Source organism: Cherax quadricarinatus, chromosome 48, assembly GCF_038502225.1.
Source record: "Cherax quadricarinatus isolate ZL_2023a chromosome 48, ASM3850222v1, whole genome shotgun sequence".
Taxonomy (NCBI): domain Eukaryota; kingdom Metazoa; phylum Arthropoda; class Malacostraca; order Decapoda; family Parastacidae; genus Cherax; species Cherax quadricarinatus.
In genome coordinates, this window is record NC_091339.1 from 29,835,296 (window position 1) to 29,861,527 (window position 26,232).

General features: G+C 45.6%; 1 protein-coding gene across 1 annotated transcript in view; it reads left to right on the plus strand.

The window, feature by feature from the left end:
- Positions 1 to 26,232, plus strand: part of LOC128684048 (angiopoietin-4) — a 148,209-nt gene that overhangs the window by 34,897 nt on the left and 87,080 nt on the right. Inside the window, exon 4 of the mRNA XM_070095055.1 lies at positions 22,139 to 22,216. Within this exon, the coding sequence (XP_069951156.1) occupies positions 22,139 to 22,216 (78 nt within the window). The remainder of the gene's footprint in view (positions 1 to 22,138; positions 22,217 to 26,232) is intronic.

The following is a 26,232-nucleotide window of genomic DNA, read 5'->3' on the forward strand; positions in this document are numbered from 1 at the left end:
CCAGGATGTCCTTCACAAGTACTGCTGCAGCATCCTCAGTGTCCTCACTCCCAGGATGTCCTTCACAAGTACTGCTGCAGCATCCTCAGTGTCCTCACTCCCAGGATGTCCTTCACAAGTACTGCTGCAGCATCCTCAGTGTGATCACTCCCAGGATGTCCTTCACAAGTACTGCTGCAGCATCCTCAGTGTCCTCACTCCCAGGATGTCCTTCACACGTACTGCTGCAGCATCCTCAGTGTCCTCACTCCCAGGATGTCCTTCACACGTATTGCTGCAGCATCCTCAGTGTCCTCACTCCCAGGATGTCCTTCACAAGTACTGCTGCAGCATCCTCAGTGTCCTCACTCCCAGGATGTCCTTCACACTTACTGCTGCAGCATCCTCAGTGTCCTCACTCCCAGGATGTCCTTCACAAGTACTGCTGCAGCATCCTCAGTGTCCTCACTCCCAGGATGTCCTTCACACGTACTGCTGCAGCATCCTCAGCGTCCTCACTCCCAGGATGTCCTTCACACGTACTGCTGCAGCATCCTCAGTGTCCTCACTCCCAGGATGTCCTTCACACGTATTGCTGCAGCATCCTCAGTGTCCTCACTCCCAGGATGTCCTTCACAAGTACTGCTGCAGCATCCTCAGTGTCCTCACTCCCAGGATGTCCTTCACACGTACTGCTGCAGCATCCTCAGTGTCCTCACTCCCAGGATGTCCTTCACACGTACTGCTGCAGCATCCTCAGTGTCCTCACTCCCAGGATGTCCTTCACACGTATTGCTGCAGCATCCTCAGTGTCCTCACTCCCAGGATGTCCTTCACAAGTACTGCTGCAGCATCCTCAGTGTCCTCACTCCCAGGATGTCCTTCACACGTACTGCTGCAGCATCCTCAGTGTCCTCACTCCCAGGATGTCCTTCACAAGTACTGCTGCAGCATCCTCAGTGTCCTCACTCCCAGGATGTCCTTCACACGTACTGCTGCAGCATCCTCAGTGTCCTCACTCCCAGGATGTCCTTCACACGTACTGCTGCAGCATCCTCAGTGTCCTCACTCCCAGGATGTCCTTCACACGTATTGCTGCAGCATCCTCAGTGTCCTCACTCCCAGGATGTCCTTCACAAGTACTGCTGCAGCATCCTCAGTGTCCTCACTCCCAGGATGTCCTTCACACGTACTGCTGCAGCATCCTCAGTGTCCTCACTCCCAGGATGTCCTTCACACGTACTGCTGCAGCATCCTCAGTGTCCTCACTCCCAGGATGTCCTTCACACGTACTGCTGCAGCATCCTCAGTGTCCTCACTCCCAGGATGTCCTTCACACGTACTGCTGCAGCATCCTCAGTGTCCTCACTCCCAGGATGTCCTTCACACGTACTGCTGCAGCATCCTCAGTGTCCTCACTCCCAGGATGTCCTTCACACGTACTGCTGCAGCATCCTCAGTGTCCTCACTCCCAGGATGTCCTTCACACGTACTGCTGCAGCATCCTCAGTGTCCTCACTCCCAGGATGTCCTTCACACGTACTGCTGCAGCATCGTCAGTGTCCTCATTCCCAGGATGTCCTTCACACGTATTGCTGCAGCATCCTCAGTGTCCTCACTCCCAGGATATCCTTCACACGTACTGCTGCAGCATCCTCAGTGTCCTCACTCCCAGGATGTCCTTCACACGTACTGCTGCAGCATCCTCAGTGTCCTCACTCCCAGGATGTCCTTCACACGTACTGCTGCAGCATCCTCAGTGTCCTCACTCCCAGGATGTCCTTCACAAGTACTGCTGCAGCATCCTCAGTGTCCTCACTCCCAGGATGTCCTTCACACGTACTGCTGCAGCATCCTCAGTGTCCTCACTCCCAGGATGTCCTTCACACGTACTGCTGCAGCATCCTCAGTGTCCTCACTCCCAGGACGTCCTTCACAAGTACTGCTGCAGCATCCTCAGTGTCCTCACTCCCAGGATGTCCTTCACACGTACTGCTGCAGCATCCTCAGTGTCCTCACTCCCAGGATGTCCTTCACACGTACTGCTGCAGCATCCTCAATGTCCTCACTCCCAGGATATCCTTCACACGTACTGCTGCAGCATCCTCATTGTCCTCACTCCCAGGATGTCCTTCACACGTACTGCTGCAGCATCGTCAGTGTCCTCATTCCCAGGATGTCCTTCACACGTATTGCTGCAGCATCCTCAGTGTTCTCACTCCCAGGATGTCCTTCACACGTACTGCTGCAGCATCCTCAGTGTCCTCACTCCCAGGAGGTCCTTCACACGTACTGCTGCAGCATCCTCAGTGTCCTCACTCCTAGGATGTCCTTCACACGTACTGCTGCAGCATCCTCAGTGTCCTCACTCCCAGGATGTCCTTCACTCGTACTGCTGCAGCATCCTCAGTGTCATCACTCCCAGGATGTCCTTGACACATGCTGCTGCTGCATCCTCAGTGTCCTCACTCTCCGGACGTCCTTCACACGTGCTGCTGCTGCATCCTCAGTGTCCTCACTCCTATGATGTCCTTCACTCACGCTGCTGCTGCATCCTCAGTGTCCTCACTCCCAGGATGTCCTTCACACATGCTGTTGCTGCATCTTCAGTGTCCTCACTCCCAGGATGTCCTTCACACATGCTGCTGCAACATCCTCAGTGTCCTCACTCCCAGGATGTCCTTCACACATGCTGCTGCAACATCCTCAGTGTCCTCACTCCCAGGATGTCCTTCACACATGCTGTTGCTGCATCTTCAGTGTCCTCACTCCCAGGATATCCTTCACACACTCTGCTGCAACATCCTCAGTATCCTCACTCCCAGGAGGTCCTTCACACATGCTGCTGCAACATCCTCAGTGTCCTCACTCCCAGGATGTCCTTCACACGTACTGCTGCAGCAGCCTCAATGTCCTCACTCCCAGGATGTCCTTCACACACGCTGCTGCAGCATCCTCAGTGTCCTCACTCCCAGGATGTCCTTCACACATGCTGCTGCAACATCCTCAGTGTCCTCACTCCCAGGATGTCCTTCACACTTACTGCTGCAGCAGCCTCAATGTCCTCACTCCCAGGATGTCCTTCACACACGCTGCTGCAGCATCCTCAGTGTCCTCACTCCCAGGATGTCCTTTACATATGCTACTGCAGCAGCCTCAATGTCCTCACTCCCAGGATGTCCTTCACACACTCTGCTGCAACATCCTCAGTATCCTCACTCCCAGGATGTCCTTCACACGTACTGCTGCAGCATCGTCAGTGTCCTCATTCTCAGGATGTCCTTCACACGTATTGCTGCAGCATCCTCAGTGTTCTCACTCCCAGGATGTCCTTCACACGTACTGCTGCAGCATCCTCAGTGTCCTCACTCCCAGGATGTCCTTCACACGTACTGCTGCAGCATCCTCAGTGTCCTCACTCCCAGGATGTCCTTCACACGTACTGCTGCAGCATCCTCAGTGTCCTCACTCCCAGGATGTCCTTCACACGTACTGCAGCAGCATCCTCAGTGTCCTCACTCCCAGGATGTCCTTCACAAGTACTGCTGCAGCATCCTCAGTGTCCTCACTCCCAGGATGTCCTTGACACATGCTGCTGCTGCATCCTCAGTGTCCTCACTCTCCGGACGTCCTTCACACGTGCTGCTGCTGCATCCTCAGTGTCCTCACTTCTATGATGTCCTTCACTCATGCTGCTGCTGCATCCTCAGTGTCCTCACTCCCAGGATGTCCTTCACACATGCTGCTGCAACATCCTCAGTGTCCTCACTCCCAGGATGTCCTTCACACATGCTGCTGCTGCATCCTCAGCGTCCTCACTCCCAGGATGTCCTTCACACATGCTGCTGCAGCATCCTCAGTGTCCTCACTCTCAGGATGTCCGTCACACATTCTCCTGAAGCATCCTGAGTTTCCTCTCTCTCAGGATGTCCTTCACACATGCTGTTGCAGCATCCTCAGTGTCCTTACTTCCAGGATATCCTTCACTCATGATGTTGCAGCATCCTCAGTGTCCTTACTTCCAGGATGTCTTTCGCACATGCTGTTGCAGCATCCTCAGTGTCCTTACTTCCAGGATGTCCTTCGCACATGCTGTTGCAGCATCCTCAGTGTCTTTACTTCCAGGATGTCCTTCGCACATGCTCTTGCGGCATCCTCAGTGTCCTTACTTCCAGGGTATCCTTCGCACATCCTGTTGCAGCATTATCAGTGTCCTCACTCCCAGGATGTCCTTCACACAAGCTACTGCAACATCCTCAGTGTCCTCACTCCCAGGATGTCCTTCACACAAGCTACTGCAACAACCTCAGTGTCCTCACTCCCAGGATGTCCTTCAAACAAGCTACTGCAACAACCTCAGTGTCCTCACTCCCAGGATGTCTTTCACACAAGCTACTGCAACATCCTCAGTGTCCTCACTCCCAGGATGTCCTTCACACAAGCTACTGCAACAACCTCAGTGTCCTCACTCCCATGATGTCCTTCACACAAGCTACTGCAACATCTTCAGTGTCCTCACTCCCAGGATGTCCTTCACACAAGCTACTGCAACAACCTCAGTGTCCTCACTCCCAGGATGTCCTTCACACAAGCTACTGCAACAACCTCAGTGTCCTCACTCCCAGGATGTCCTTCACACAAGCTACTGCAACAACCTCAGTGTCCTCACTCCCAGGATGTCCTTCACACAAGCTACTGCAACAACCTCAGTGTCCTCACTCCCAGGATGTCCTTCAAACAAGCTACTGCAACAACCTCAGTGTCCTCACTCCCAGGATGTCCTTCACACAAGCTACTGCAACAACCTCAGTGTCCTCACTCCCAGGATGTCCTTCACACAAGCTACTGCAACAACCTCAGTGTCCTCACTCCCAGGATGTCCTTCACACAAGCTACTGCAACAACCTCAGTGTCCTCACTCCCAGGATGTCTTTCACACAAGCTACTGCAACATCCTCAGTGTCCTCACTCCCAGGATGTCCTTCACACAAGCTACTGCAACAACCTCAGTGTCCTCACTACCAGGATGTCCTTCACACAAGCTACTGCAACAACCTCAGTGTCATCACTCCCAGGATGTCCTTCACACAAGCTACTGCAACATCCTCAGTGTCCTCACTCCGTGGATGTCCTTCACACAAGCTACTGCAACAACCTCAGTGTCCTCACTCCCAGGATGTCCTTCACACAAGCTACTGCAACAACCTCAGTGTCATCACTCCCAGGATGTCCTTCACACAAGCTACTGCAACATCCTCAGTGTCCTCACTCCGTGGATGTCCTTCACACAAGCTACTGCAACAACCTCAGTGTCCTCACTCCCAGGATGTCCTTTACACAAGCTACTGCAACAACCTCAGAGTCCTCACTCCCAGGATGTCCTTCACACAAGCTACTGCAACAACCTCAGTGTCCTCACCCAGGATTTCCTTCACACAAGCTACTGCAACAACCTCAGTGTCCTCACTCCCAGGATGTCCTTCACACAAGCTAGTGCAACATCCTCAGTGTCCTCACTCCCAGGATGTCCTTCACACAAGCTACTGCAACAACCTCAGTGTCCTCACCCAGGATGTCTTTCACACAAGCTACTGCAACATCCTCAGTGTCCTCACTCCCAGGATGTCCTTCACACAAGCTACTGCAACAACCTCAGTGTCCTCACTCCCAGGATGTCCTTCACACAAGCTACTGCAACAACCTCAGTGTCCTCACTCCCAGGATGTCCTTCACACAAGCTACTGCAACATCCTCAGTGTCCTCACTCCCAGGATGTCCTTCACACAAGCTACTGCAACAACCTCAGTGTCCTCACTCCCAGGATGTCCTTCACACAAGCTACTGCAACAACCTCAGTGTCCTCACTCCCAGGATGTCCTTCACACAAGCTACTGCAACAACCTCAGTATCCTCACTCCCAGGAGGTCCTTCACACATGCTGCTGCAACATCCTCAGTGTCCTCACTCCCAGGATGTCCTTCACACGTACTGCTGCAGCAGCCTCAATGTCCTCACTCCCAGGATGTCCTTCACACACGCTGCTGCAGCATCCTCAGTGTCCTCACTCCCAGGATGTCCTTCACACATGCTGCTGCAACATCCTCAGTGTCCTCACTCCCAGGATGTCCTTCACACTTACTGCTGCAGCAGCCTCAATGTCCTCACTCCCAGGATGTCCTTCACACACGCTGCTGCAGCATCCTCAGTGTCCTCACTCCCAGGATGTCCTTTACATATGCTACTGCAGCAGCCTCAATGTCCTCACTCCCAGGATGTCCTTCACACACTCTGCTGCAACATCCTCAGTATCCTCACTCCCAGGATGTCCTTCACACGTACTGCTGCAGCATCGTCAGTGTCCTCATTCTCAGGATGTCCTTCACACGTATTGCTGCAGCATCCTCAGTGTTCTCACTCCCAGGATGTCCTTCACACGTACTGCTGCAGCATCCTCAGTGTCCTCACTCCCAGGATGTCCTTCACACGTACTGCTGCAGCATCCTCAGTGTCCTCACTCCCAGGATGTCCTTCACACGTACTGCTGCAGCATCCTCAGTGTCCTCACTCCCAGGATGTCCTTCACACGTACTGCAGCAGCATCCTCAGTGTCCTCACTCCCAGGATGTCCTTCACAAGTACTGCTGCAGCATCCTCAGTGTCCTCACTCCCAGGATGTCCTTGACACATGCTGCTGCTGCATCCTCAGTGTCCTCACTCTCCGGACGTCCTTCACACGTGCTGCTGCTGCATCCTCAGTGTCCTCACTTCTATGATGTCCTTCACTCATGCTGCTGCTGCATCCTCAGTGTCCTCACTCCCAGGATGTCCTTCACACATGCTGCTGCAACATCCTCAGTGTCCTCACTCCCAGGATGTCCTTCACACATGCTGCTGCTGCATCCTCAGCGTCCTCACTCCCAGGATGTCCTTCACACATGCTGCTGCAGCATCCTCAGTGTCCTCACTCTCAGGATGTCCGTCACACATTCTCCTGAAGCATCCTGAGTTTCCTCTCTCTCAGGATGTCCTTCACACATGCTGTTGCAGCATCCTCAGTGTCCTTACTTCCAGGATATCCTTCACTCATGATGTTGCAGCATCCTCAGTGTCCTTACTTCCAGGATGTCTTTCGCACATGCTGTTGCAGCATCCTCAGTGTCCTTACTTCCAGGATGTCCTTCGCACATGCTGTTGCAGCATCCTCAGTGTCTTTACTTCCAGGATGTCCTTCGCACATGCTCTTGCGGCATCCTCAGTGTCCTTACTTCCAGGGTATCCTTCGCACATCCTGTTGCAGCATTATCAGTGTCCTCACTCCCAGGATGTCCTTCACACAAGCTACTGCAACATCCTCAGTGTCCTCACTCCCAGGATGTCCTTCACACAAGCTACTGCAACAACCTCAGTGTCCTCACTCCCAGGATGTCCTTCAAACAAGCTACTGCAACAACCTCAGTGTCCTCACTCCCAGGATGTCTTTCACACAAGCTACTGCAACATCCTCAGTGTCCTCACTCCCAGGATGTCCTTCACACAAGCTACTGCAACAACCTCAGTGTCCTCACTCCCATGATGTCCTTCACACAAGCTACTGCAACATCTTCAGTGTCCTCACTCCCAGGATGTCCTTCACACAAGCTACTGCAACAACCTCAGTGTCCTCACTCCCAGGATGTCCTTCACACAAGCTACTGCAACAACCTCAGTGTCCTCACTCCCAGGATGTCCTTCACACAAGCTACTGCAACAACCTCAGTGTCCTCACTCCCAGGATGTCCTTCACACAAGCTACTGCAACAACCTCAGTGTCCTCACTCCCAGGATGTCCTTCAAACAAGCTACTGCAACAACCTCAGTGTCCTCACTCCCAGGATGTCCTTCACACAAGCTACTGCAACAACCTCAGTGTCCTCACTCCCAGGATGTCCTTCACACAAGCTACTGCAACAACCTCAGTGTCCTCACTCCCAGGATGTCCTTCACACAAGCTACTGCAACAACCTCAGTGTCCTCACTCCCAGGATGTCTTTCACACAAGCTACTGCAACATCCTCAGTGTCCTCACTCCCAGGATGTCCTTCACACAAGCTACTGCAACAACCTCAGTGTCCTCACTCCCAGGATGTCCTTCACACAAGCTACTGCAACAACCTCAGTGTCATCACTCCCAGGATGTCCTTCACACAAGCTACTGCAACATCCTCAGTGTCCTCACTCCGTGGATGTCCTTCACACAAGCTACTGCAACAACCTCAGTGTCCTCACTCCCAGGATGTCCTTCACACAAGCTACTGCAACAACCTCAGTGTCATCACTCCCAGGATGTCCTTCACACAAGCTACTGCAACATCCTCAGTGTCCTCACTCCGTGGATGTCCTTCACACAAGCTACTGCAACAACCTCAGTGTCCTCACTCCCAGGATGTCCTTTACACAAGCTACTGCAACAACCTCAGAGTCCTCACTCCCAGGATGTCCTTCACACAAGCTACTGCAACAACCTCAGTGTCCTCACCCAGGATTTCCTTCACACAAGCTACTGCAACAACCTCAGTGTCCTCACTCCCAGGATGTCCTTCACACAAGCTACTGCAACATCCTCAGTGTCCTCACTCCCAGGATGTCCTTCACACAAGCTACTGCAACAACCTCAGTGTCCTCACCCAGGATGTCTTTCACACAAGCTACTGCAACATCCTCAGTGTCCTCACTCCCAGGATGTCCTTCACACAAGCTACTGCAACAACCTCAGTGTCCTCACTCCCAGGATGTCCTTCACACAAGCTACTGCAACAACCTCAGTGTCCTCACTCCCAGGATGTCCTTCACACAAGCTACTGCAACATCCTCAGTGTCCTCACTCCCAGGATGTCCTTCACACAAGCTACTGCAACAACCTCAGTGTCCTCACTCCCAGGATGTCCTTCACACAAGCTACTGCAACAACCTCAGTGTCCTCACTCCCAGGATGTCCTTCACACAAGCTACTGCAACAACCTCAGTGTCCTCACTCCCAGGATGTCCTTCACACAAGCTACTGCAACAACCTCAGTGTCCTCACTCCCAGGATGTCCTTCACACAAGCTACTGCAACAACCTCAGTGTCCTCACTCCCAGGATGTCCTTCACACAAGCTACTGCAACAACCTCAGTGTCCTCACTCACAGGATGTCCTTCACACAAGCTACTGCAACAACCTCAGTGTCCTCACTCCCAGGATGTCCTTCACACAAGCTACTGCAACAACCTCAGTGTCCTCACTCCCAGGATGTCCTTCACACAAGCTACTGCAACAACCTCAGTGTCCTCACTCCCAGGATGTCCTTCACACAAGCTACTGCAACATCCTCAGTGTCCTCACTCCCAGGATGTCCTTCACACAAGCTACTGCAACAACCTCAGTGTCCTCACTCCCAGGATGTCCTTCACACAAGCTACTGCAACAACCTCAGTGTCCTCACTCCCAGGATGTCCTTCACACAAGCTACTGCAACATCCTCAGTGTCCTCACTCCCAGGATGTCCTTCACACAAGCTACTGCAACATCCTCAGTGTCCTCACTCCCAGGATGTCTTTCACACAAGCTACTGCAACAACCTCAGTGTCCTCACTCCCAGGATGTCCTTCACACAAGCTACTGCAACAACCTCAGTGTCCTCACTCCCAGGATGTCCTTCACACAAGCTACTGCAACATCCTCAGTGTCCTCACTCCCAGGATGTCCTTCACACAAGCTACTGCAACAACCTCAGTGTCCTCACTCCCAGGATGTCCTTCACACAAGCTACTGCAACAACCTCAGTGTCCTCACTCCCAGGATGTCCTTCACACAAGCTACTGCAACAACCTCAGTGTCCTCACTCCCATGATGTCCTTCACACAAGCTACTGCAACAACCTCAGTGTCCTCACTCCCAGGATGTCCTTCACACAAGCTACTGCAACAACCTCAGTGTCCTCACTCCCAGGATGTCCTTCACACAAGCTACTGCAACAACCTCAGTGTCCTCACTCCCAGGATGTCCTTCACACAAGCTACTGCAACAACCTCAGTGTCCTCACTCCCAGGATGTCCTTCACACAAGCTACTGCAACAATCTCAGTGTCCTCACTCCCAGGATGTCCTTCACACAAGCTACTGCAACAACCTCAGTGTCCTCACTCCCAGGATGTCCTTCACACAAGCTACTTCAACAACCTCAGTGTCCTCACTCCCAGGATGTCCTTCACACAAGCTACTGCAACAACCTCAGTGTCCTCACTCCCAGGATGTCCTTCACACAAGCTACTGCAACAACCTCAGTGTCCTCACTCCCAGGATGTCCTTCACACAAGCTACTGCAACAACCTCAGTGTCCTCACTGGGTTACAGTTAGTGGTTCTGATAGAAGTGTGATATTTATTTAATTTGGTTTTAAGTATTTGTGTTCCACATTGCTAATTAAAGTAGCGTTTCAGTCGTTCATTTACGTTAAGAACTTTACTTTTATTTTATGTATTAATGTTGGTAGAATTACCGACAATCTGTTAGGTAAAAGGACACAAGTGCAACTAAAGTGACGTTTAATTACATACATGCTTATAGTGAAGAGTAATACCAGTTCGTGTTGGTAGTAGTAATATTGTGTGTAGTAGTAGCAGTAATACTAATGGTAGAACAACCAATTTTCACAAGAGGAAATGTTAAAAAAAAAGTCATTACTCGGGTAGCATGCAAATAGGTTAGACAAATATTTCTGTTAATGGTTGTATTTAAGAAGATCTGTTTCTACTCTTATATTCTTATGTAGTATTAGCAGCTGCGATTATGTGATGACAGGGTTTACTGTTATGAGGAAGAGTTCTGCAAATACTTCAGAGATGATGAGTCTGCCTTTATTTTGTTTGAGTGTGTTAGAAACAGCGATTAATGATGATTCAAGACATTTACGTCTGCGTATATTAGGTTCTCTGATTACTAGTCGGGAACCGTTGAATTTCGTGAGCGATTGCATTAATTTTGGTGTTGTACGCAGGCGTTGTTCAAGTTATTGTTCCTACATGCGTTCATGTGTTCACTGAGATGCGTTTCGAGGTTCCTTGCTGTTTCACCTACATATATTCTGTCGCAACCTTCACAAGGTATAGTGTAAACTCCGGCATTAACTGGTTCATGGTGGTTCGATTTTGTCGTGGTTAGATCCCTCATGGAAGTGCTGGATGCGATAGCAACTCTGGCTGTTGGGAAGGATTATAATTTTGTACGGAGTGGTGTTAGTGCGTGCAGAATTAATGATCTGTTGAGCCCTTTTCCTACAGTCTTTGATGAAAAATGAAGGAAAATGTAGATCAGTGAAGATTTGCTGTATATAAGTACATTCCTCGTCAAGAAACTCAGGACTACAAATTCGATGTGTTCTTAGGTAAAATCCGATGATAATGCCTATTTTGGTCTTTGTATCTTGACTGGAATAGAAGTGGATAAGATCGTTTTTGTTTGAAGTTTTACGGTAAACTTGAAATCTTAGATGGTTATCTACTTTGTAAATGAGGACGTCTAGAAAAGGTAGCTTGTCATTGCCTGGCCGAGAAGGTGATCCCTAAGTCTACTCCTACGCAACTCTCCAACTCCAAACACCCATTCTTTCCAGCTATCCAAGCTTACTTAACTGAATGTGCCGAAGAACTTTCTAACATCGCTAAGGAATCCTTCGAAACTACAAGGAATATGAGGGCCAATCTTCAGATTGACCACCACACTGCTGAGCATATTCTCAGCACAGTCGCCACAGCCAACGTCCAACAGAAGATTAAACTCAATCGCAGACTTCAGTATCTCTGCAGTAACAGTCGATGGAAGGAAATGGGACGAGAATCCCTGATAAATAACCTATCGTCACGCACCTTAAATGACTACGAGAAACAAGCGCTGGGCCTGGGTCTCAAGTTTACCACTAACATTCGCAATCCTAACCATCAACTGTACCTTGTTACCATTAACCACAGACACAGTAACAGTAACTTCCAGAAGGGTTATATACAGGGCATTCTCACTGCAGCTTTATGTGAACCATCTTCTACTAATCCTTCCACGACAATATATCACTGCCCTTAAGGACCTCTCCAATGACCCAAGTATTATCGTCACCACCGACGACAAAGGAGGTGGAGTCGACATACTCAATATCAGTGACTACAACACCAAAATGATGGACCTTTTGAATGGTCAGTCTACATAACAACCCATCAGCACTCAACAGTGGGAGACACTCACCAAAGATTTCCTATACAAAACCAGACAAATATCAAACGCACTAGTGAAGGAAAGCAACCCTAAAACAGCACACATGTATGGTTTACCTAAGACCCATAAACATACTCCTCTCAGACCAATCACATCAGGTATAAGCAGTGCACCACACAAACTAGCCGGAGTTCTTGCCAAACATCTTTTCTGCCTACTGGGGACCATCAGCCCCGCTCATCTTGAGCATTCAGGCGACGTTCTCAACCACATGAGAAACCCCTCCATCCGAAACAGGAAACTAAGTAGTTTGGACGTAACTTCCCTCTTCACTAAAGTACCTACAACATAAGCCAATGACGTTCTGCGACGTAGTCAATCAGGACCTTAATCTCCTCTACCTCCTTCAGATTTTCTCGACTTGATTGAACTCTGCATTGATTTCAATTGCTTTTCTTTCAATAACAAGCTTTACAAACAATCCTATGGTATGGGAATGGGGTCCCTTATCAGCGCCGTCTTAGCCAACTTGTATATGGAATACATGGAAGTAGAACACTTAACCACCATCATCCCCACCAGCGTCACTTAATTACTTTGTGTGGACGACGCCCTCATAATAACTCCTAAACATTTTGATATGCGGAATCTTCAGTCAAGGTTCAGAGGAGTTGATCGAGCTATCCAGTTTACACTAGTAGAAGAATCCAATGACAAACTACCCTTTCTAGTCGTCCTTATTCACAAAGTAAAAAAACATCTATAATTTCAAATTTACCGTAAACCTACAAACAAAAATGATCTCACCCACTTCTATTTCAGTCAAGATACTAATATCAAAAGAGGCATCATCATTGGATTTTTCCTAAGAGTATACCGAAATTGTAGTCCTGAGTTTCTTGACGAGGAATGTACGAAACCTTTACTTATCTACGTTTTTCTTCCTTTTCATCAAAGACTGCAAAAAAAAAAAGAGTTCTTCAGATCATTAATTCTCCACGCACCCACACCACTCCTAACAAAGTTATAATCCTTCCCAACAGCCAGGTTCCACTGAACGTGTCTAAAGTACTCACACAAACTAACACTAGAGTCGCTATCGCATCCAGCACTTCCATAAGAGATCTGACCAGGACAAAATCGAACCACAATGAACCAGTCAATGCAGCAGTTTACACTATTCCTTCTGGAGGCTGCGACAGAATATATGTAGGTGAAACAGCGAGGAACCTCAAAACGCGTCTCAATGAATACATGAACGCATGTAGGAACAATAATTTAAACAACGCCTGCATATAACACCGGAATTCTACCAATCACTTCATGAAATTCAACGACGCCCGACTTGTGATCAGAGAACCTAATTTCCGCAGACGTAAATGCCTTGAATCATTATTAACTGCTGTTTCTAACACAATCAAGCAAAATAAAGGCAGCTTCATCATCTCTGAAGTATTATAAAACATCCTCCTCAAAACAATTAACCCTGCCATTACATAGTTGCTGCTGCTAATACTACACAAGTACATACCAGAGGAGAAACAAACCTCAAATCCAACAACTAACAGAAATATTTGTCAAACCTAATTTTATGCTCACCAAGTAATACTTTTTTTCAAACTTTTACTCATGTGTAAGTTGATTGTTCTACCATATTGCATTACTACTATTACTACAACTAATATTGCTACTACTACTACTAACACGAACTGGTATTACACCTCACTCTAAGCCTATATATAGCCTGGGTGTCCATGTATTGCTTGTACCGGCGTGATAAAGTTCCTGGAGATTGAAACGTTGTCACAATAAAATGTTACAGTGCTGGCCACTTGCAGAGCATCTTGGTAGGTAAGACACAAAGGCAACAGTTAGGCAACTTTATTCCGAAACGTTTCGCCTACACAGTAGGCTTCTTCAGTCGAATACAGAAAGTAGGCAGGAACAGTAGAGATGTGAAGACGATGTAATCAGTCCATCACCCTTGAAGTCGTAGAATTTGAGGTTGTCAGTCCCTCAGCCTGGAGAGTTCAGTTCCATAGTCAGGAACTATCTGAAGATCAAGCGACAGTGCGGAGACTTAAATACTGTCGGAAGGAGAGGTGCATAGTAGTAGTAGTAGTAGTAGTAGTAGTGAGAATGTAGCCACTGATAGGTCAGGTCCCTCTCAGATCCAACAGCTCTCACTTGAAAGGGTTGTCCAAGGTGTTTTCTGTACCAAGAGGCAGTGTCTGACAAGATGAACATCAAAATGGTATAAAATACCGACAGGTTGGTGGGTAAGACACAAAGGCAACAGTTAGGCAACTTTATTCCGAAACGTTTCGCCTACACAGTAGGCTTCTTCAGTCGAATACAGAAAGTAGGCAGGAACAGTAGAGATGTGAAGACGATGTAATCAGTCCATCACCCTTGAAGTCGTAGAATTTGAGGTTGTCAGTCCCTCAGCCTGGAGAGTTCAGTTCCATAGTCAGGAACTATCTGAAGATCAAGCGACAGTGCGGAGACTTAAATACTGTCGGAAGGAGAGGTGCATAGTAGTAGTAGTAGTAGTAGTGGTAGTAGTGAGAATGTAGCCACTGATAGGTCAGGTCCCTCTCAGATCCAACAGTTCTCACTTGAAAGGGTTGTCCAAGGTGTTTTCTGTACCAAGAGGCCATGTGTTGCAGTGTCTGACAAGATGAACATCAAAATGGTATAAAATACCGACAGGTTGGTAGGTAAGACACAAAGGCAACAGTTAGGCAACTTTATTCCGAAACGTTTCGCCTACACAGTAGGCTTCTTCAGTCGAATACAGAAAGTAGGCAGGAACAGTAGAGATGTGAAGACGATGTAATCAGTCCATCACCCTTGAAGTCGTAGAATTTGAGGTTGTCAGTCCCTCAGCCTGGAGAGTTCAGTTCCATAGTCAGGAACTATCCGAAGATCAAGCGACAGTGCGGAGACTTAAATACTGTCGGAAGGAGAGGTGCATAGTAGTAGTAGTAGTAGTAATAGTAGTGAGAATGTAGCCACTGATAGGTCAGGTCCCTCTCAGATCCAACAGTTCTCACTTGAAAGGGTTGTCCAAGGTGTTTTCTGTACCAAGAGGCCATGTGTTGCTGTGTCTGACAAGATGAACATCAAAATGGTATAAAATACCTACAGGTTGGTAGGTAAGACACAAAGGCAACAGTTAGGCAACTTTATTCCGAAACGTTTCGCCTACACAGTAGGCTTCTTCAGTCGAATACAGAAAGTAGGCAGGAACAGTAGAGATGTGAAGACGATGTAATCAGTCCATCACCCTTGAAGTCGTAGAATTTGAGGTTGTCAGTCCCTCAGCCTGGAGAGTTCAGTTCCATAGTCAGGAACTATCTGAAGATCAAGCGACAGTGCGGAGACTTAAATACTGTCGGAAGGAGAGGTGCATAGTATTTAAGTCTCCGCACTGTCGCTTGATCTTCAGATAGTTCCTGACTATGGAACTGAACTCTCCAGGCTGAGGGACTGACAACCTCCAATTCTACGACTTCAAGGGTGATGGACTGATTACATCGTCTTCACATCTCTACTGTTCCTGCCTACTTTCTGTATTCGACTGAAGAAGCCTACTGTGTAGGCGAAACGTTTCGGAATAAAGTTGCCTAAGTGTTGCCTTTGTGTCTTACCTACCAACCTGTCGGTATTTTATACCATTTTGATGTTCATCTTGTCAGACACTGCAACACATGGCCTCTTGGTACAGAAAACACCTTGGACAACCCTTTCAAGTGAGAACTGTTGGATCTGAGAGGGACCTGACCTATCAGTGGCTACATTCTCACTACTACTACTACTACTACTACTACTATGCACCTCTCCTTCCGACAGTATTTAAGTCTCCGCACTGTCGCTTGATCTTCAGATAGTTCCTGACTATGGAACTGAACTCTCCAGGCTGAGGGACTGACAACCTCAAATTCTATGACTTCAAGGGTGATGGACTGATTACATCGTCTTCACATCTCTACTGTTCCTGCCTACTTTCTGTATTCGACTGAAGAAGCCTACTGTGTAGGCGAAACGTTTCGGAATAAAGTTGCCTAACTGTTGCCTTTGTGTCTTACCTACCAACGATCACTTTTCAACGGGCTGAAATGAATTATATTATGTAAACAATAAATTACCCTGATGGCTGACTTATGTACTTGTGTGGACTCAAAAGTCCACACCTCACTGCCGACTATAGGTTGATTACAAACTCCTTGCGATTCAAGAACTGCACAGTCCCCTGTACTACAAGAAATCTATAACCCACCTTGCTCTTGTAGCATGAGCTATGGTGTTCTTCACACCTTCGACAGGTATTGGTGACTTGATAGAAGCTGAAGTGTCCTTGGATGTCCACGTCTTCCATAGTCTAGGAATACGCACATTGGTACACTATGTTCCACAAAATTTGTCTTTATTGTTCACAATCTTATCACTAAAGAAGCTGATCACACTTCTCTGTAAGTGTTTATTGTGTTTTGTGAGACACTTTGTTCACACTAACGCACGGATCAGTGTTCTTTGTTGGTTATCCTGGCATTAGTGTGGCTCTCAGTACAGTCAAAAGTAATCTGAAGGCGCCACAGCCTCATACACCGTCACTGCCCCTAGCACATAAAGGAAAAGCTGACCTAGTACTTTTGCTTCATTGCCACTTCCTCCATGAAGCAAAGCAGAATGCTTGAATCTTGCTATCTTAAGCATAGACAACAATGTCCACTATCTTTACCATGGTGATAAAGTGGGAGCAGGATTTTCCTTAATTGTCCTGCTAAGGTAAGAGATGGACTGTCTTTTATTAAAATACACTTTGCAACTCTGGAGTCTTGCACAGAGCCTTCGTCGCTTGACCACGTCGCATACTGGTACTGCATCTGGGATCAATTACTTGCTGTAGCAGTAAACAAGATACTTGCCCCTTCTGAGAGGGCTGGGCCCCTCAGGGCTGAAAGGGGCTGAAAGGGGCTGAAGGGGGCTAAAGGGGGCTGAAGGGGGCTGATACCCCCCTCCTGGAGAAAATTTCTCTACACTGGGGGGCGGCGGAGGTTCACTGCAGGTGAACTATTCATCACTTAACATTAATTTGATTTTCTCACTCACCACCACTGCTGCTTGTCTTTTCTGAACAGCTTTAGTCTGTGTGGTTTCTGGAGAATCACTAATTTTGTTTTCAACACTGTGTAATTCTAATGGCACTAGTTTATTTATTGTCCGCTTATTCACTACACCTTTGCTCAAAACATCAACTCTCCTGATGATTCCATTTGCATCAGGATATATGGTCACAATTTTCCCAAGTGGCCATTGGGACCTCGGACCATCATTGTCAATAATCACTATGTCACCAGTTCTTAAGGACTTATGATTTTCAGGAACACCACTTCCATAGAAGTGTTCTCTCAATGAGGTGAGATAGCCTTCTCGCCAAATTTTCTCCCAACGTTCAATCACGTTATTAAGGTGTTTGAATTTACGTCTGAGTTGCTCAGGTTCGAAATAAGTAGGATCCTTTATGATTTCTTTATCATTCATGGGAGGAACAGGTTCGAGCCTTCTGCCATGGAGTAAATGAGATGGACTTAACACTTCTAAGCAGCACCAGCAACAAAGTTCGTTGCATTATCTGAAATCATCAGTCTGGGACACGCCCTTCTGGCTGCAAACCTTCTGAATAATTTGATAAAGGTTTCAGCAGACATGTCAGTGGCTACTTCTAGATGTACTGCTCTAGTTGTAGCACAAGTGAACAAACAGATGTACACCTTGATGGGAGCTTTGTCAACTGTTTTGGTTAAAATTATTGGTCCAGTGTAATCTACACCTGTCACCTCAAAGGGAGTGACATGACAAACTCTATCAGAGGGATATGGAGGTGGACCTGGATACTGACATACTCGCATATCATAGTGACGACAAGTAATACAGTCCTTTATTTGTTTTTTCACACTTTGTCTACCTTGAGGTATCCAGTAGGATTGTCGTATATGACAAAGTGTGTCAGCTACCCCACCATGTAACACGTTACTGTGGGCGTTTTGCTCAATCAGTTTTGTTAGCCAATGATTCTTGGGGATCAGTATTGGATGTATGGCTTCCTTAGGTAGTGAAGAATTATGAATTCTTCCTCGACATCTCATAATCTTTTCTGAGTCGAGATAAAGTCCTAAAGAATTAATCATGACAGGTTTCTTTGGAGATTTATCTTGTGTTTCCAGAAATTTATATTCTGTAGAGAAAACATCTTTCTGTATTAGTTTCACCCAGTATTTAATGGGTTCAAGACATTCATAATTAGGTTTTATGCCTTTAATTAATTTAAAGACAAGAGCTGTAACTCTTAAGAGTGTACCCGAAGATGAGTATTTAGATCCATCAATGATTATTTCTGTTGTGTCTGCAGTATTTACACAACTTACTTCTGCTGTGTTCAAGTAACTGTTTCTTCTGGCATAATGTGAGCTTTTTGCTGAGGCCAGTTATTTTCATGAGAGAGCCAGATCGGTCAGTGGAGCCATAATTTATTATCCACAAATTTCTTGAGTGGGACACCACGTGACAACATGTCAGCTGGATTCTCTTATTTCTGCTACTCTGTTCTGTACATAGACCAACTTACTCTTATTATTTCTTAACCACTGGAGAACTGCTTCATTATCACTCCAGATCATGTTTTTTTCAATAGTGAGATGATCAAGTACTTTGTTGAGATAGACAGCTAATTTTGTACCTACATAGAGTGCTGTCAGTTCCAATTGTGATACTGTTCTGACCTTCAAGGGTGCGACCCTGGCCTTTGAAGTAATTAGTATACTTCCTTCAGAATTACTCATGTAAGCTACAGCGCCATAACCTCTGGTTGACGCATCACGGAACACATGTAATGTGCACTTGTTTCCCTCTTGACCTATTTGTCTGGGAAATTTAATTTGATGAAGTTGTTTAAACTCCTTGGATATTTCATCCCATGCTTGACTCATTTCTAGAGGCAAGTTCTCATCTCATCCAATTTTGAGTTTCCATGCATCTTGCATAAGTATTTTACCTTTTATGGTAATTGGTGAGACGAGTCCTAGAGGATCAAAACATTGTGATACCTCTGACAGTAAACTACGTTTAGTGAGTGTACTGCATGATTTATTGTTTATCCTTTTGAGACTCAAAATGTCTTCCTGTGTGTTCCAATTAAGTCCCAGCATATTGTCGCAATCAGGAATTTCAGCATCAGGGAAATCTTCCTTGATAAGTTCCCTTAATTGCTTTGAATTAGTATTCCACATCCTTAGAGGCATATTTGCTTCTTTCATTTCCTTGTTAGCTTCTCTTTATAAGGATTTTAAATCCTCCTCTTTATTCACAGTACCTTGAAGATTGTCCACATAGAAACTTTTCTTTAAGATTTCTTTGAAGGGACTATCAGATTTCTTCAAATGTGTATTTAGAGTAGTTTCTAGTAAGAACGGAGAGGATGTTGCACCAAATAATACTGATTTGAAACGATAAGTTTTTACAGGACTTTGAGGATCATGTGGATTTTCAGGCCACAAAAATCGAGTATAATCTCTATCTATTTCTTGTAGTCCTACTCTTAAGAAAGCTTTGGAAATATCAGCCGTGTAGGCATATGGGTTTGTGCGAAATTTCATAAGCACGTCTCCAAGCTTCTCAGTTAGTGAGGGTCCGGTCATCAGACAGTCATTAAGACTTGCTACATCTTTATTTGCACGTGCACTGCAATTGTATACAACACGTAGTGGAGTGGTTTCAGAATCTTTTCTGACTCCATGGTGCGGGAGATAATGAGCTTCTGTCTTCAACTTGTCTTCGACTATTTCCTCAATGAATTTATTGTCCAACTGTTCTTGTATGATATTATCATAGACAGTCAGTAGCTCTGGATTCTTCCTGAGCTCATGTATTTGTGCTTTCATTTGTCCGAAAGTCATGCGATAATTGCTAGGCAGATGTGGTGGATTTAATTTCCATGGTAACCTAACTCAATACTGTCCATATTTATATTTGACAGTGTCCAAATATTGGCTATAAGTCTGAGACTCTTGTGGGCTTGGTTTATTTACATCAATACCTATCGCATCTAAATCCCACAACTTATCAACTGGTTCATTCATTTCTTCCAGTAATGATATTTTTTGCTGTGGTACATGATCAGCGGTTATTCTCGTAACTAGTACATTTTCCACTGAATCAATATCAGCTTCTTTCCCACTTTGAGAGGGAATGGGACCACATATCATGTGGCCTCCTGCTGTTTTCAGCAAGTGAACATCATGTTTACTTACTATATTTTGCACAAAACAGTGATAATAATCACTTCCAATGATTAAATCAATTGGACTAATAGTGTCCGTCTGTATGTCAGAACAGGCTAACTTGACCTTAGCTGTTTTCACTGCTGCAACTGTCTTTTTTAATCCCTGGATCTGCACAGTCTTCAACTTATCTACTACCACAGCTTCTACTGTCTTTTTCCTGTTTCCTAGACCATCAGTGATTCTGGCTAGGTCATATGTCTGTTTACCAGAATTGTGGAAAAAACCAGCTATATCTAACTGTACTTTAGCATAGGGTTGCTTGTTCAGTTTCTGCAACACTGATCTTCTTATGAAGGACCTTTATGAGCCTTGATCAAATAATGTTAGCACATTGGTTTTGTGTAATTTATTAGATAACTCAACTCGAGCTATCGGGAGAGCAGTTGCTTTAACAGTCTCTTTAGATTTAATCAAGCCCCTCCACATGCCAAAAACCGTCTGTACAAAATGATAATAAGACCTATACTCGAATACTCATGTGTCCCAATGTCATTAACAACAAAGACCAATATGCTACGGTTGCAACGGGTCCAGAATAGAGCTCTCAGCTTCATTACGGGCACCAGGAGGAGAGACAGAGTTAAAATGGCAGATTTACATGTACAACAAGATATTACTGCCTTATTAAATGTACGCCTTGACACCCTGAAGAAGAAACAACTCTATGCAATGCAAGAACTCTACATGCCACGGATTATATCATCAATACTCCTCCTCACAGGACTCAAAGAACGACTCTCCGTCGTTTTATCCATAAAGACGATTACCATCGACCAATGATATTGAGAAACCTCCCTGCAAATGAAGATGATTGGGCAACACCAGAACCCTTCTATGTTTACTAAGAAAATCATCGCCCCAGTTATGGAGATATCTTGTATAATATTCTACTGTTAAAATTTTGCTACATTTACTATGGCGGGACACCACCTTGTAAGAAGCTATTGTGTCAAGTAATTCTTTATAAACTGGCCGGAAAATTATTGCCTTCATTGTCGTTTAAATATCCGTTGTGCAATCGTAAAAAAAAAAAAAATTGCAACTTGTATATTTACTACCAATTCAGAGTCATGTTATATCTATGTGACTGATGGGTTAGTATTATACCCCTTCAAGAATATTATATTATTCCACATACACTTTTAAAATTACACCAAAGTGGTTGGGCCTTTATATCCTACCTCTCTCCCCCCTCCCACCCGTTTCCAAGATTTCTATCTTTACCCATCCTTCTTCCTTACCCATCTTACCAAAGCTCTGGTCATAAGAAGAAGAAGAAGAAGCTACTAACTGTGAATGATTATTGCAATAAAGTTACATGTTATACCTACTTGAAATCAGGGAGTGTTTTTGTGCTCACTCTGTACAATTTTCTGTGTACATTCTAGTGCACATGTCAATATTGTACAGTGAGAGATATGCTCGTTTCTGCAACAAAAAAAAAAAAATACCGTGTATATTCCTGTGCGAATATAAAAATTGTAAATTATGATTATAACATTTATATTTCACCATGACTAATGCGATATTAAATCACTGTATTTTTGGTTTAATGAAGCAATATAAGTTAATTTGACGTTCTCTCTGTACAGCCGCCTTGTACGAGACTGCACCGACATTCAGTATAAAGGTGCGACTGAGAGTGGCGTCTATCAGATCTTCCCTCAGAGGTAAGTAGTTTCCTGAACCTCAGTTAATATTTTGACAGTTAATCTATTAACAGTGATGTGTATAAGTCTGTCAGTTGCTGAACTCTGTACTCTTTGTCATCTTTAAAGGAGATAAATGTACAAATCACTACTTCGTGTCTTCTTATGTAAAATATATATTAATTAGCAGTACAAAACACTTAAAACAAATACTTTTATTGGGAGAGAAGCAACAACTCTTAAGTGGAACTGGATACATAACAATGTCAGAATAAGAGGAGAAATTTTTTTCTTGGTTAGAGGTATGGTTGACAGATAGGCAGAGTTCGCATACGTGGGGAGAAATCAGAGTGGGGAAGCTTCACGAACGGTGCCCCACAGGGGTCAGTGTTGGGCCACCAGTTGTTTACAATCTACATCTACGTGGAGTCTACCTGGAGGTTATTCCGGGGATCAACGCCCCCGCGGCCCGGTCCACGACCAGGCCTCCCGGTGGATCAGGGCCTGATCAACCAGGCTGTTACTGCTGGCCGCACGCAGTCCAATGTACGAACCACAGTCCGGCTAATCCGGCACTGACTTTAGGTATCTGTCCAGCTCTCTCTTGAAGGCAGCCAGGGGTTTATTGGTAATTCCCCTTATGCTTGGTGGGAGGCCCCGGACACTGATGGTGTTTTCTCATAGTGTACCAATGGCGCCCCTACTTTTAATTGAGGGGTATTTTGCATCGCCTGCCCAGTCTTTTACTTTCGTAGGGAATGATTTGTGTGTGCAGATTCGGGACCATTCCTTCCAGGATTTTCCAAGTGTAGATTATGATATATCTCTCTCCCTCCTGCGTTCCAACGAGTACAAGTCAAGTGCTTCCAAGCGTTCCCGTTAGTTAAGGTGCTTGCTAAGGTGCAGTAAAGATTCTCTGTACACTCTCTAGATCTGCAATTTTACCTGCTTTGAGTGATGTTAATGTATTCTAGCCTAGAGAGAACAAGTAATTTGAAAAGGATCATCATTGGCTTGGCATCTCTCGTTCTGAACTTTCTCATTATCCATCCTATCATTTTCTTTGCACTTGTGATCGTGGCACTGTTGTGATCCTTGAAAGTGAGATCCTCAGACATTACTACTCCCAGGTCCCTTACATTATTTTTCCGCTCTATTGTATGGCCAGAGGTTGTAGTATACTCTGTTTTAGTTATTATCCCGGAGTAGTTGGAATTTGTCCTCATTGAACATCGTATTGTTTTCCATTGCCCACTGGAAAACTTTGTTTATATCTTCTTGGAGGTTAACCGTGTCCTCAATAGATGACAGTTTCATGCAGATCCTAGTATCGTCTGCAAAGGATGATACGGTGCTGTGGGTTACATCTCTGTCTATGTTTGATATGAGGATGAGGCACAAGATGGGGCGAGTACTGTGCCTTGTGGGACAGAGCTCTTCACTATGGCAGCCTCCGATTTAACTCTGTTGACCACTACTGTTTGTGTTCGATTGGTTAGGAAGTTGAAGATCCATCTCCCCACTTTGCCATTTATTACTTTAGCAGGTATTTTGTGCGCTATTAAGCCATGATCGCACTTGCCAAACGCTTTTGCAAAGTCTGTGTATATTACATCTGCATTCTGATTTTCTTCCAGTGCATCCAAGGCCATATCATGGTGATCCAGTAGTTGTGAGAGGCAGAAGCGACCTGCCCAGAACCCATGTTGCCCTGGATTTTGCAGTTTTGGGGAATCCAGGTGGTTTGCAATCCTGCTTCTTAGCACTCTTTCAAAGATTTTTATGGTGTGGGACGTTAGCTAATGCTTTGCTGCCACCTTTATGGAGTGGGGCTATATCCATTGTTTTAAATGACTGTGGAATTTCACCCATGTCTAAGCTCCTTCTCCATAGTATACCTAGGGCACGTGAGAGGGGTTTCTTGCAGTTCTTAATGAACACAGAGTTTCACGAGTCTGGGCCTGGGGCTGAGTGCATGGGCATGTTGTCAATGGATTTTTCAAAGTCTATCTGAGTTAGGGTAATGTCGGAAATCTGGGATACATTGATGGAGTTTTGAGGCTCATTCATGAAGAAATCATTTGAATCGTCGATTCTCAGACTGATTAGTGGCTCACTAAACACAGAGTCGTACTGGGATTTCAGTATTTCACTCATTTCCTTGTTGTCATCTGTGTAAGTCCCATCCTGAATGAGTAAAGGCCCGATACTAGTGGTATTTGCCTTGTTTTTGGCATATGAAAAGAAATATTTCGATTTCTTTTTCAATTTAACTAATAGCTTTAAGCTCCTTCTGTCTCTCCTGGTTCCTGTATGAGTCCTTTAACTTAAGTTCGATAGTATTCATTTCCCTGGTCAGCGCCTCCTTCCGTATATCAGATATTCTAGCATTCCTGAGGAGCTCAGTGATTCTTCGTCGTCTTCTGTAGAGGGAGCGTCTTTCTCTCTCCAGTTTACTCCTGCTCTTCCTCTTTCTTAGGGGAATACGCCTAGAATATGCTTTAGCTGCCAGGAAATTGATCCTTTCAAAGCACTGGTTTGGATCCATGTTATTTAAGATATCTTCCCCACATGCTTCATTAAAGACATGGTTTACCTGGTCCCATGCATTTTGCTGATCGGGACCCCTGTGCATGTAAGTCTGGACTTCGATTAGATTGTGATCGGAATTAGTTTTTTTATATTCTTATGTCTCTTACCAGGTCCTCATTATTTGTGAAGATAAGGTCACGTGTGTTTTCTAGTCTTATTGGCTCCACTATATGCTGGCTTAAGGTGTGTTTATCACAGAGATTTAGTAGCTCATGTGTGTGTGACCTTTCATCTGCGCTACCTCCGGGGATTGTTTCAGCTATAACATTATTCGCTACATTCTTCCATTTTGTATTCCTTAGGTTGAAATCACCAGCAGTAAGATGTTTGGGGATGGAGCTGGAAGGTTTTCCAGATAGTAATCAATTTTCAGTAGCTGTTCCTTGAACTGTTGTGAGGTTGCATCTGGTGGCTTATATACAACCACGATGACTAGGGTTTGGTTCTCGATCTTTATTGATAGAACTTCAACTACATCATTTGTAGTGTTCAGCAACTCCGTGCAGGTGAATGACTCTTTGACATACAGGCTAACTCCCCCTTGTTGCCTGTTCTTTCTGTCGCATCTAAAAAGGTTGTACCCACTTATCCGTATTTCATTGTCAAAGTGATTTTTGTGTGGGTCTCTGTGAAGGCTCCAGTCCAACAAGGCTCCAAGGTGGTGGACTATTTTTGTTATTTACTTCCAATTTCTTTTTCCGTTTCCTGCCACTAAAAAAAAATCACCTGTAGTTGGGTTGTCGTAGCTAGTATTGTTTGTCTTGTGGGGTCTGTGCCTCGTGGTTCCTTTTAGATGGTATGCAGGGCAGCTGATGTTGTAACACTGCTTTTGGAGGACCAAGGAGTGACACATTTTTGAGTGAAGGAAAGTACAGGAAGAAGAACGACAGACTTCTGTAGACATTAGGCATAAACGACATAGATGAGGGAATAAATAGCGATATAAGCAAGCTTTGGTGTCATAAACACCAAAATAGGCAGACGAATTCATACCGACGAGGACATTAGAGCACTCCAGGATGATTTGAATAGACTGATGCAGTGGTCGGAGAAGTGGCAGATGCAGTTTAATATTGGCAAAATTCTAAACATTGGACAAAATAATAACCATGCCACATGTAAACTAAATAATGTAGATCTTAATGTTACTGTTTGCGTAAAGGATTTAGGAGTTCCGGTTCCAAGACAACAGTGCATTAGTGTTCGCAATAAAGCTAACAGAATCCTTGGATTCATATTAAGAAGTATAAATAATAGAAGTCCCCAAGTTGTTCCTCAACTCTATATATCCTTGGTTAGGCCTCATCTAGATTATGTTGCACAGTTCTGGTCAACGTATTACAAAATGGATATAACTGCACTAGAAAACGTACAAAGGAGAATTACAAAGCTGATCCCATATCAGAAATCTTCCCTATGAGGATAGACTGAGGGCCCTGAATCTG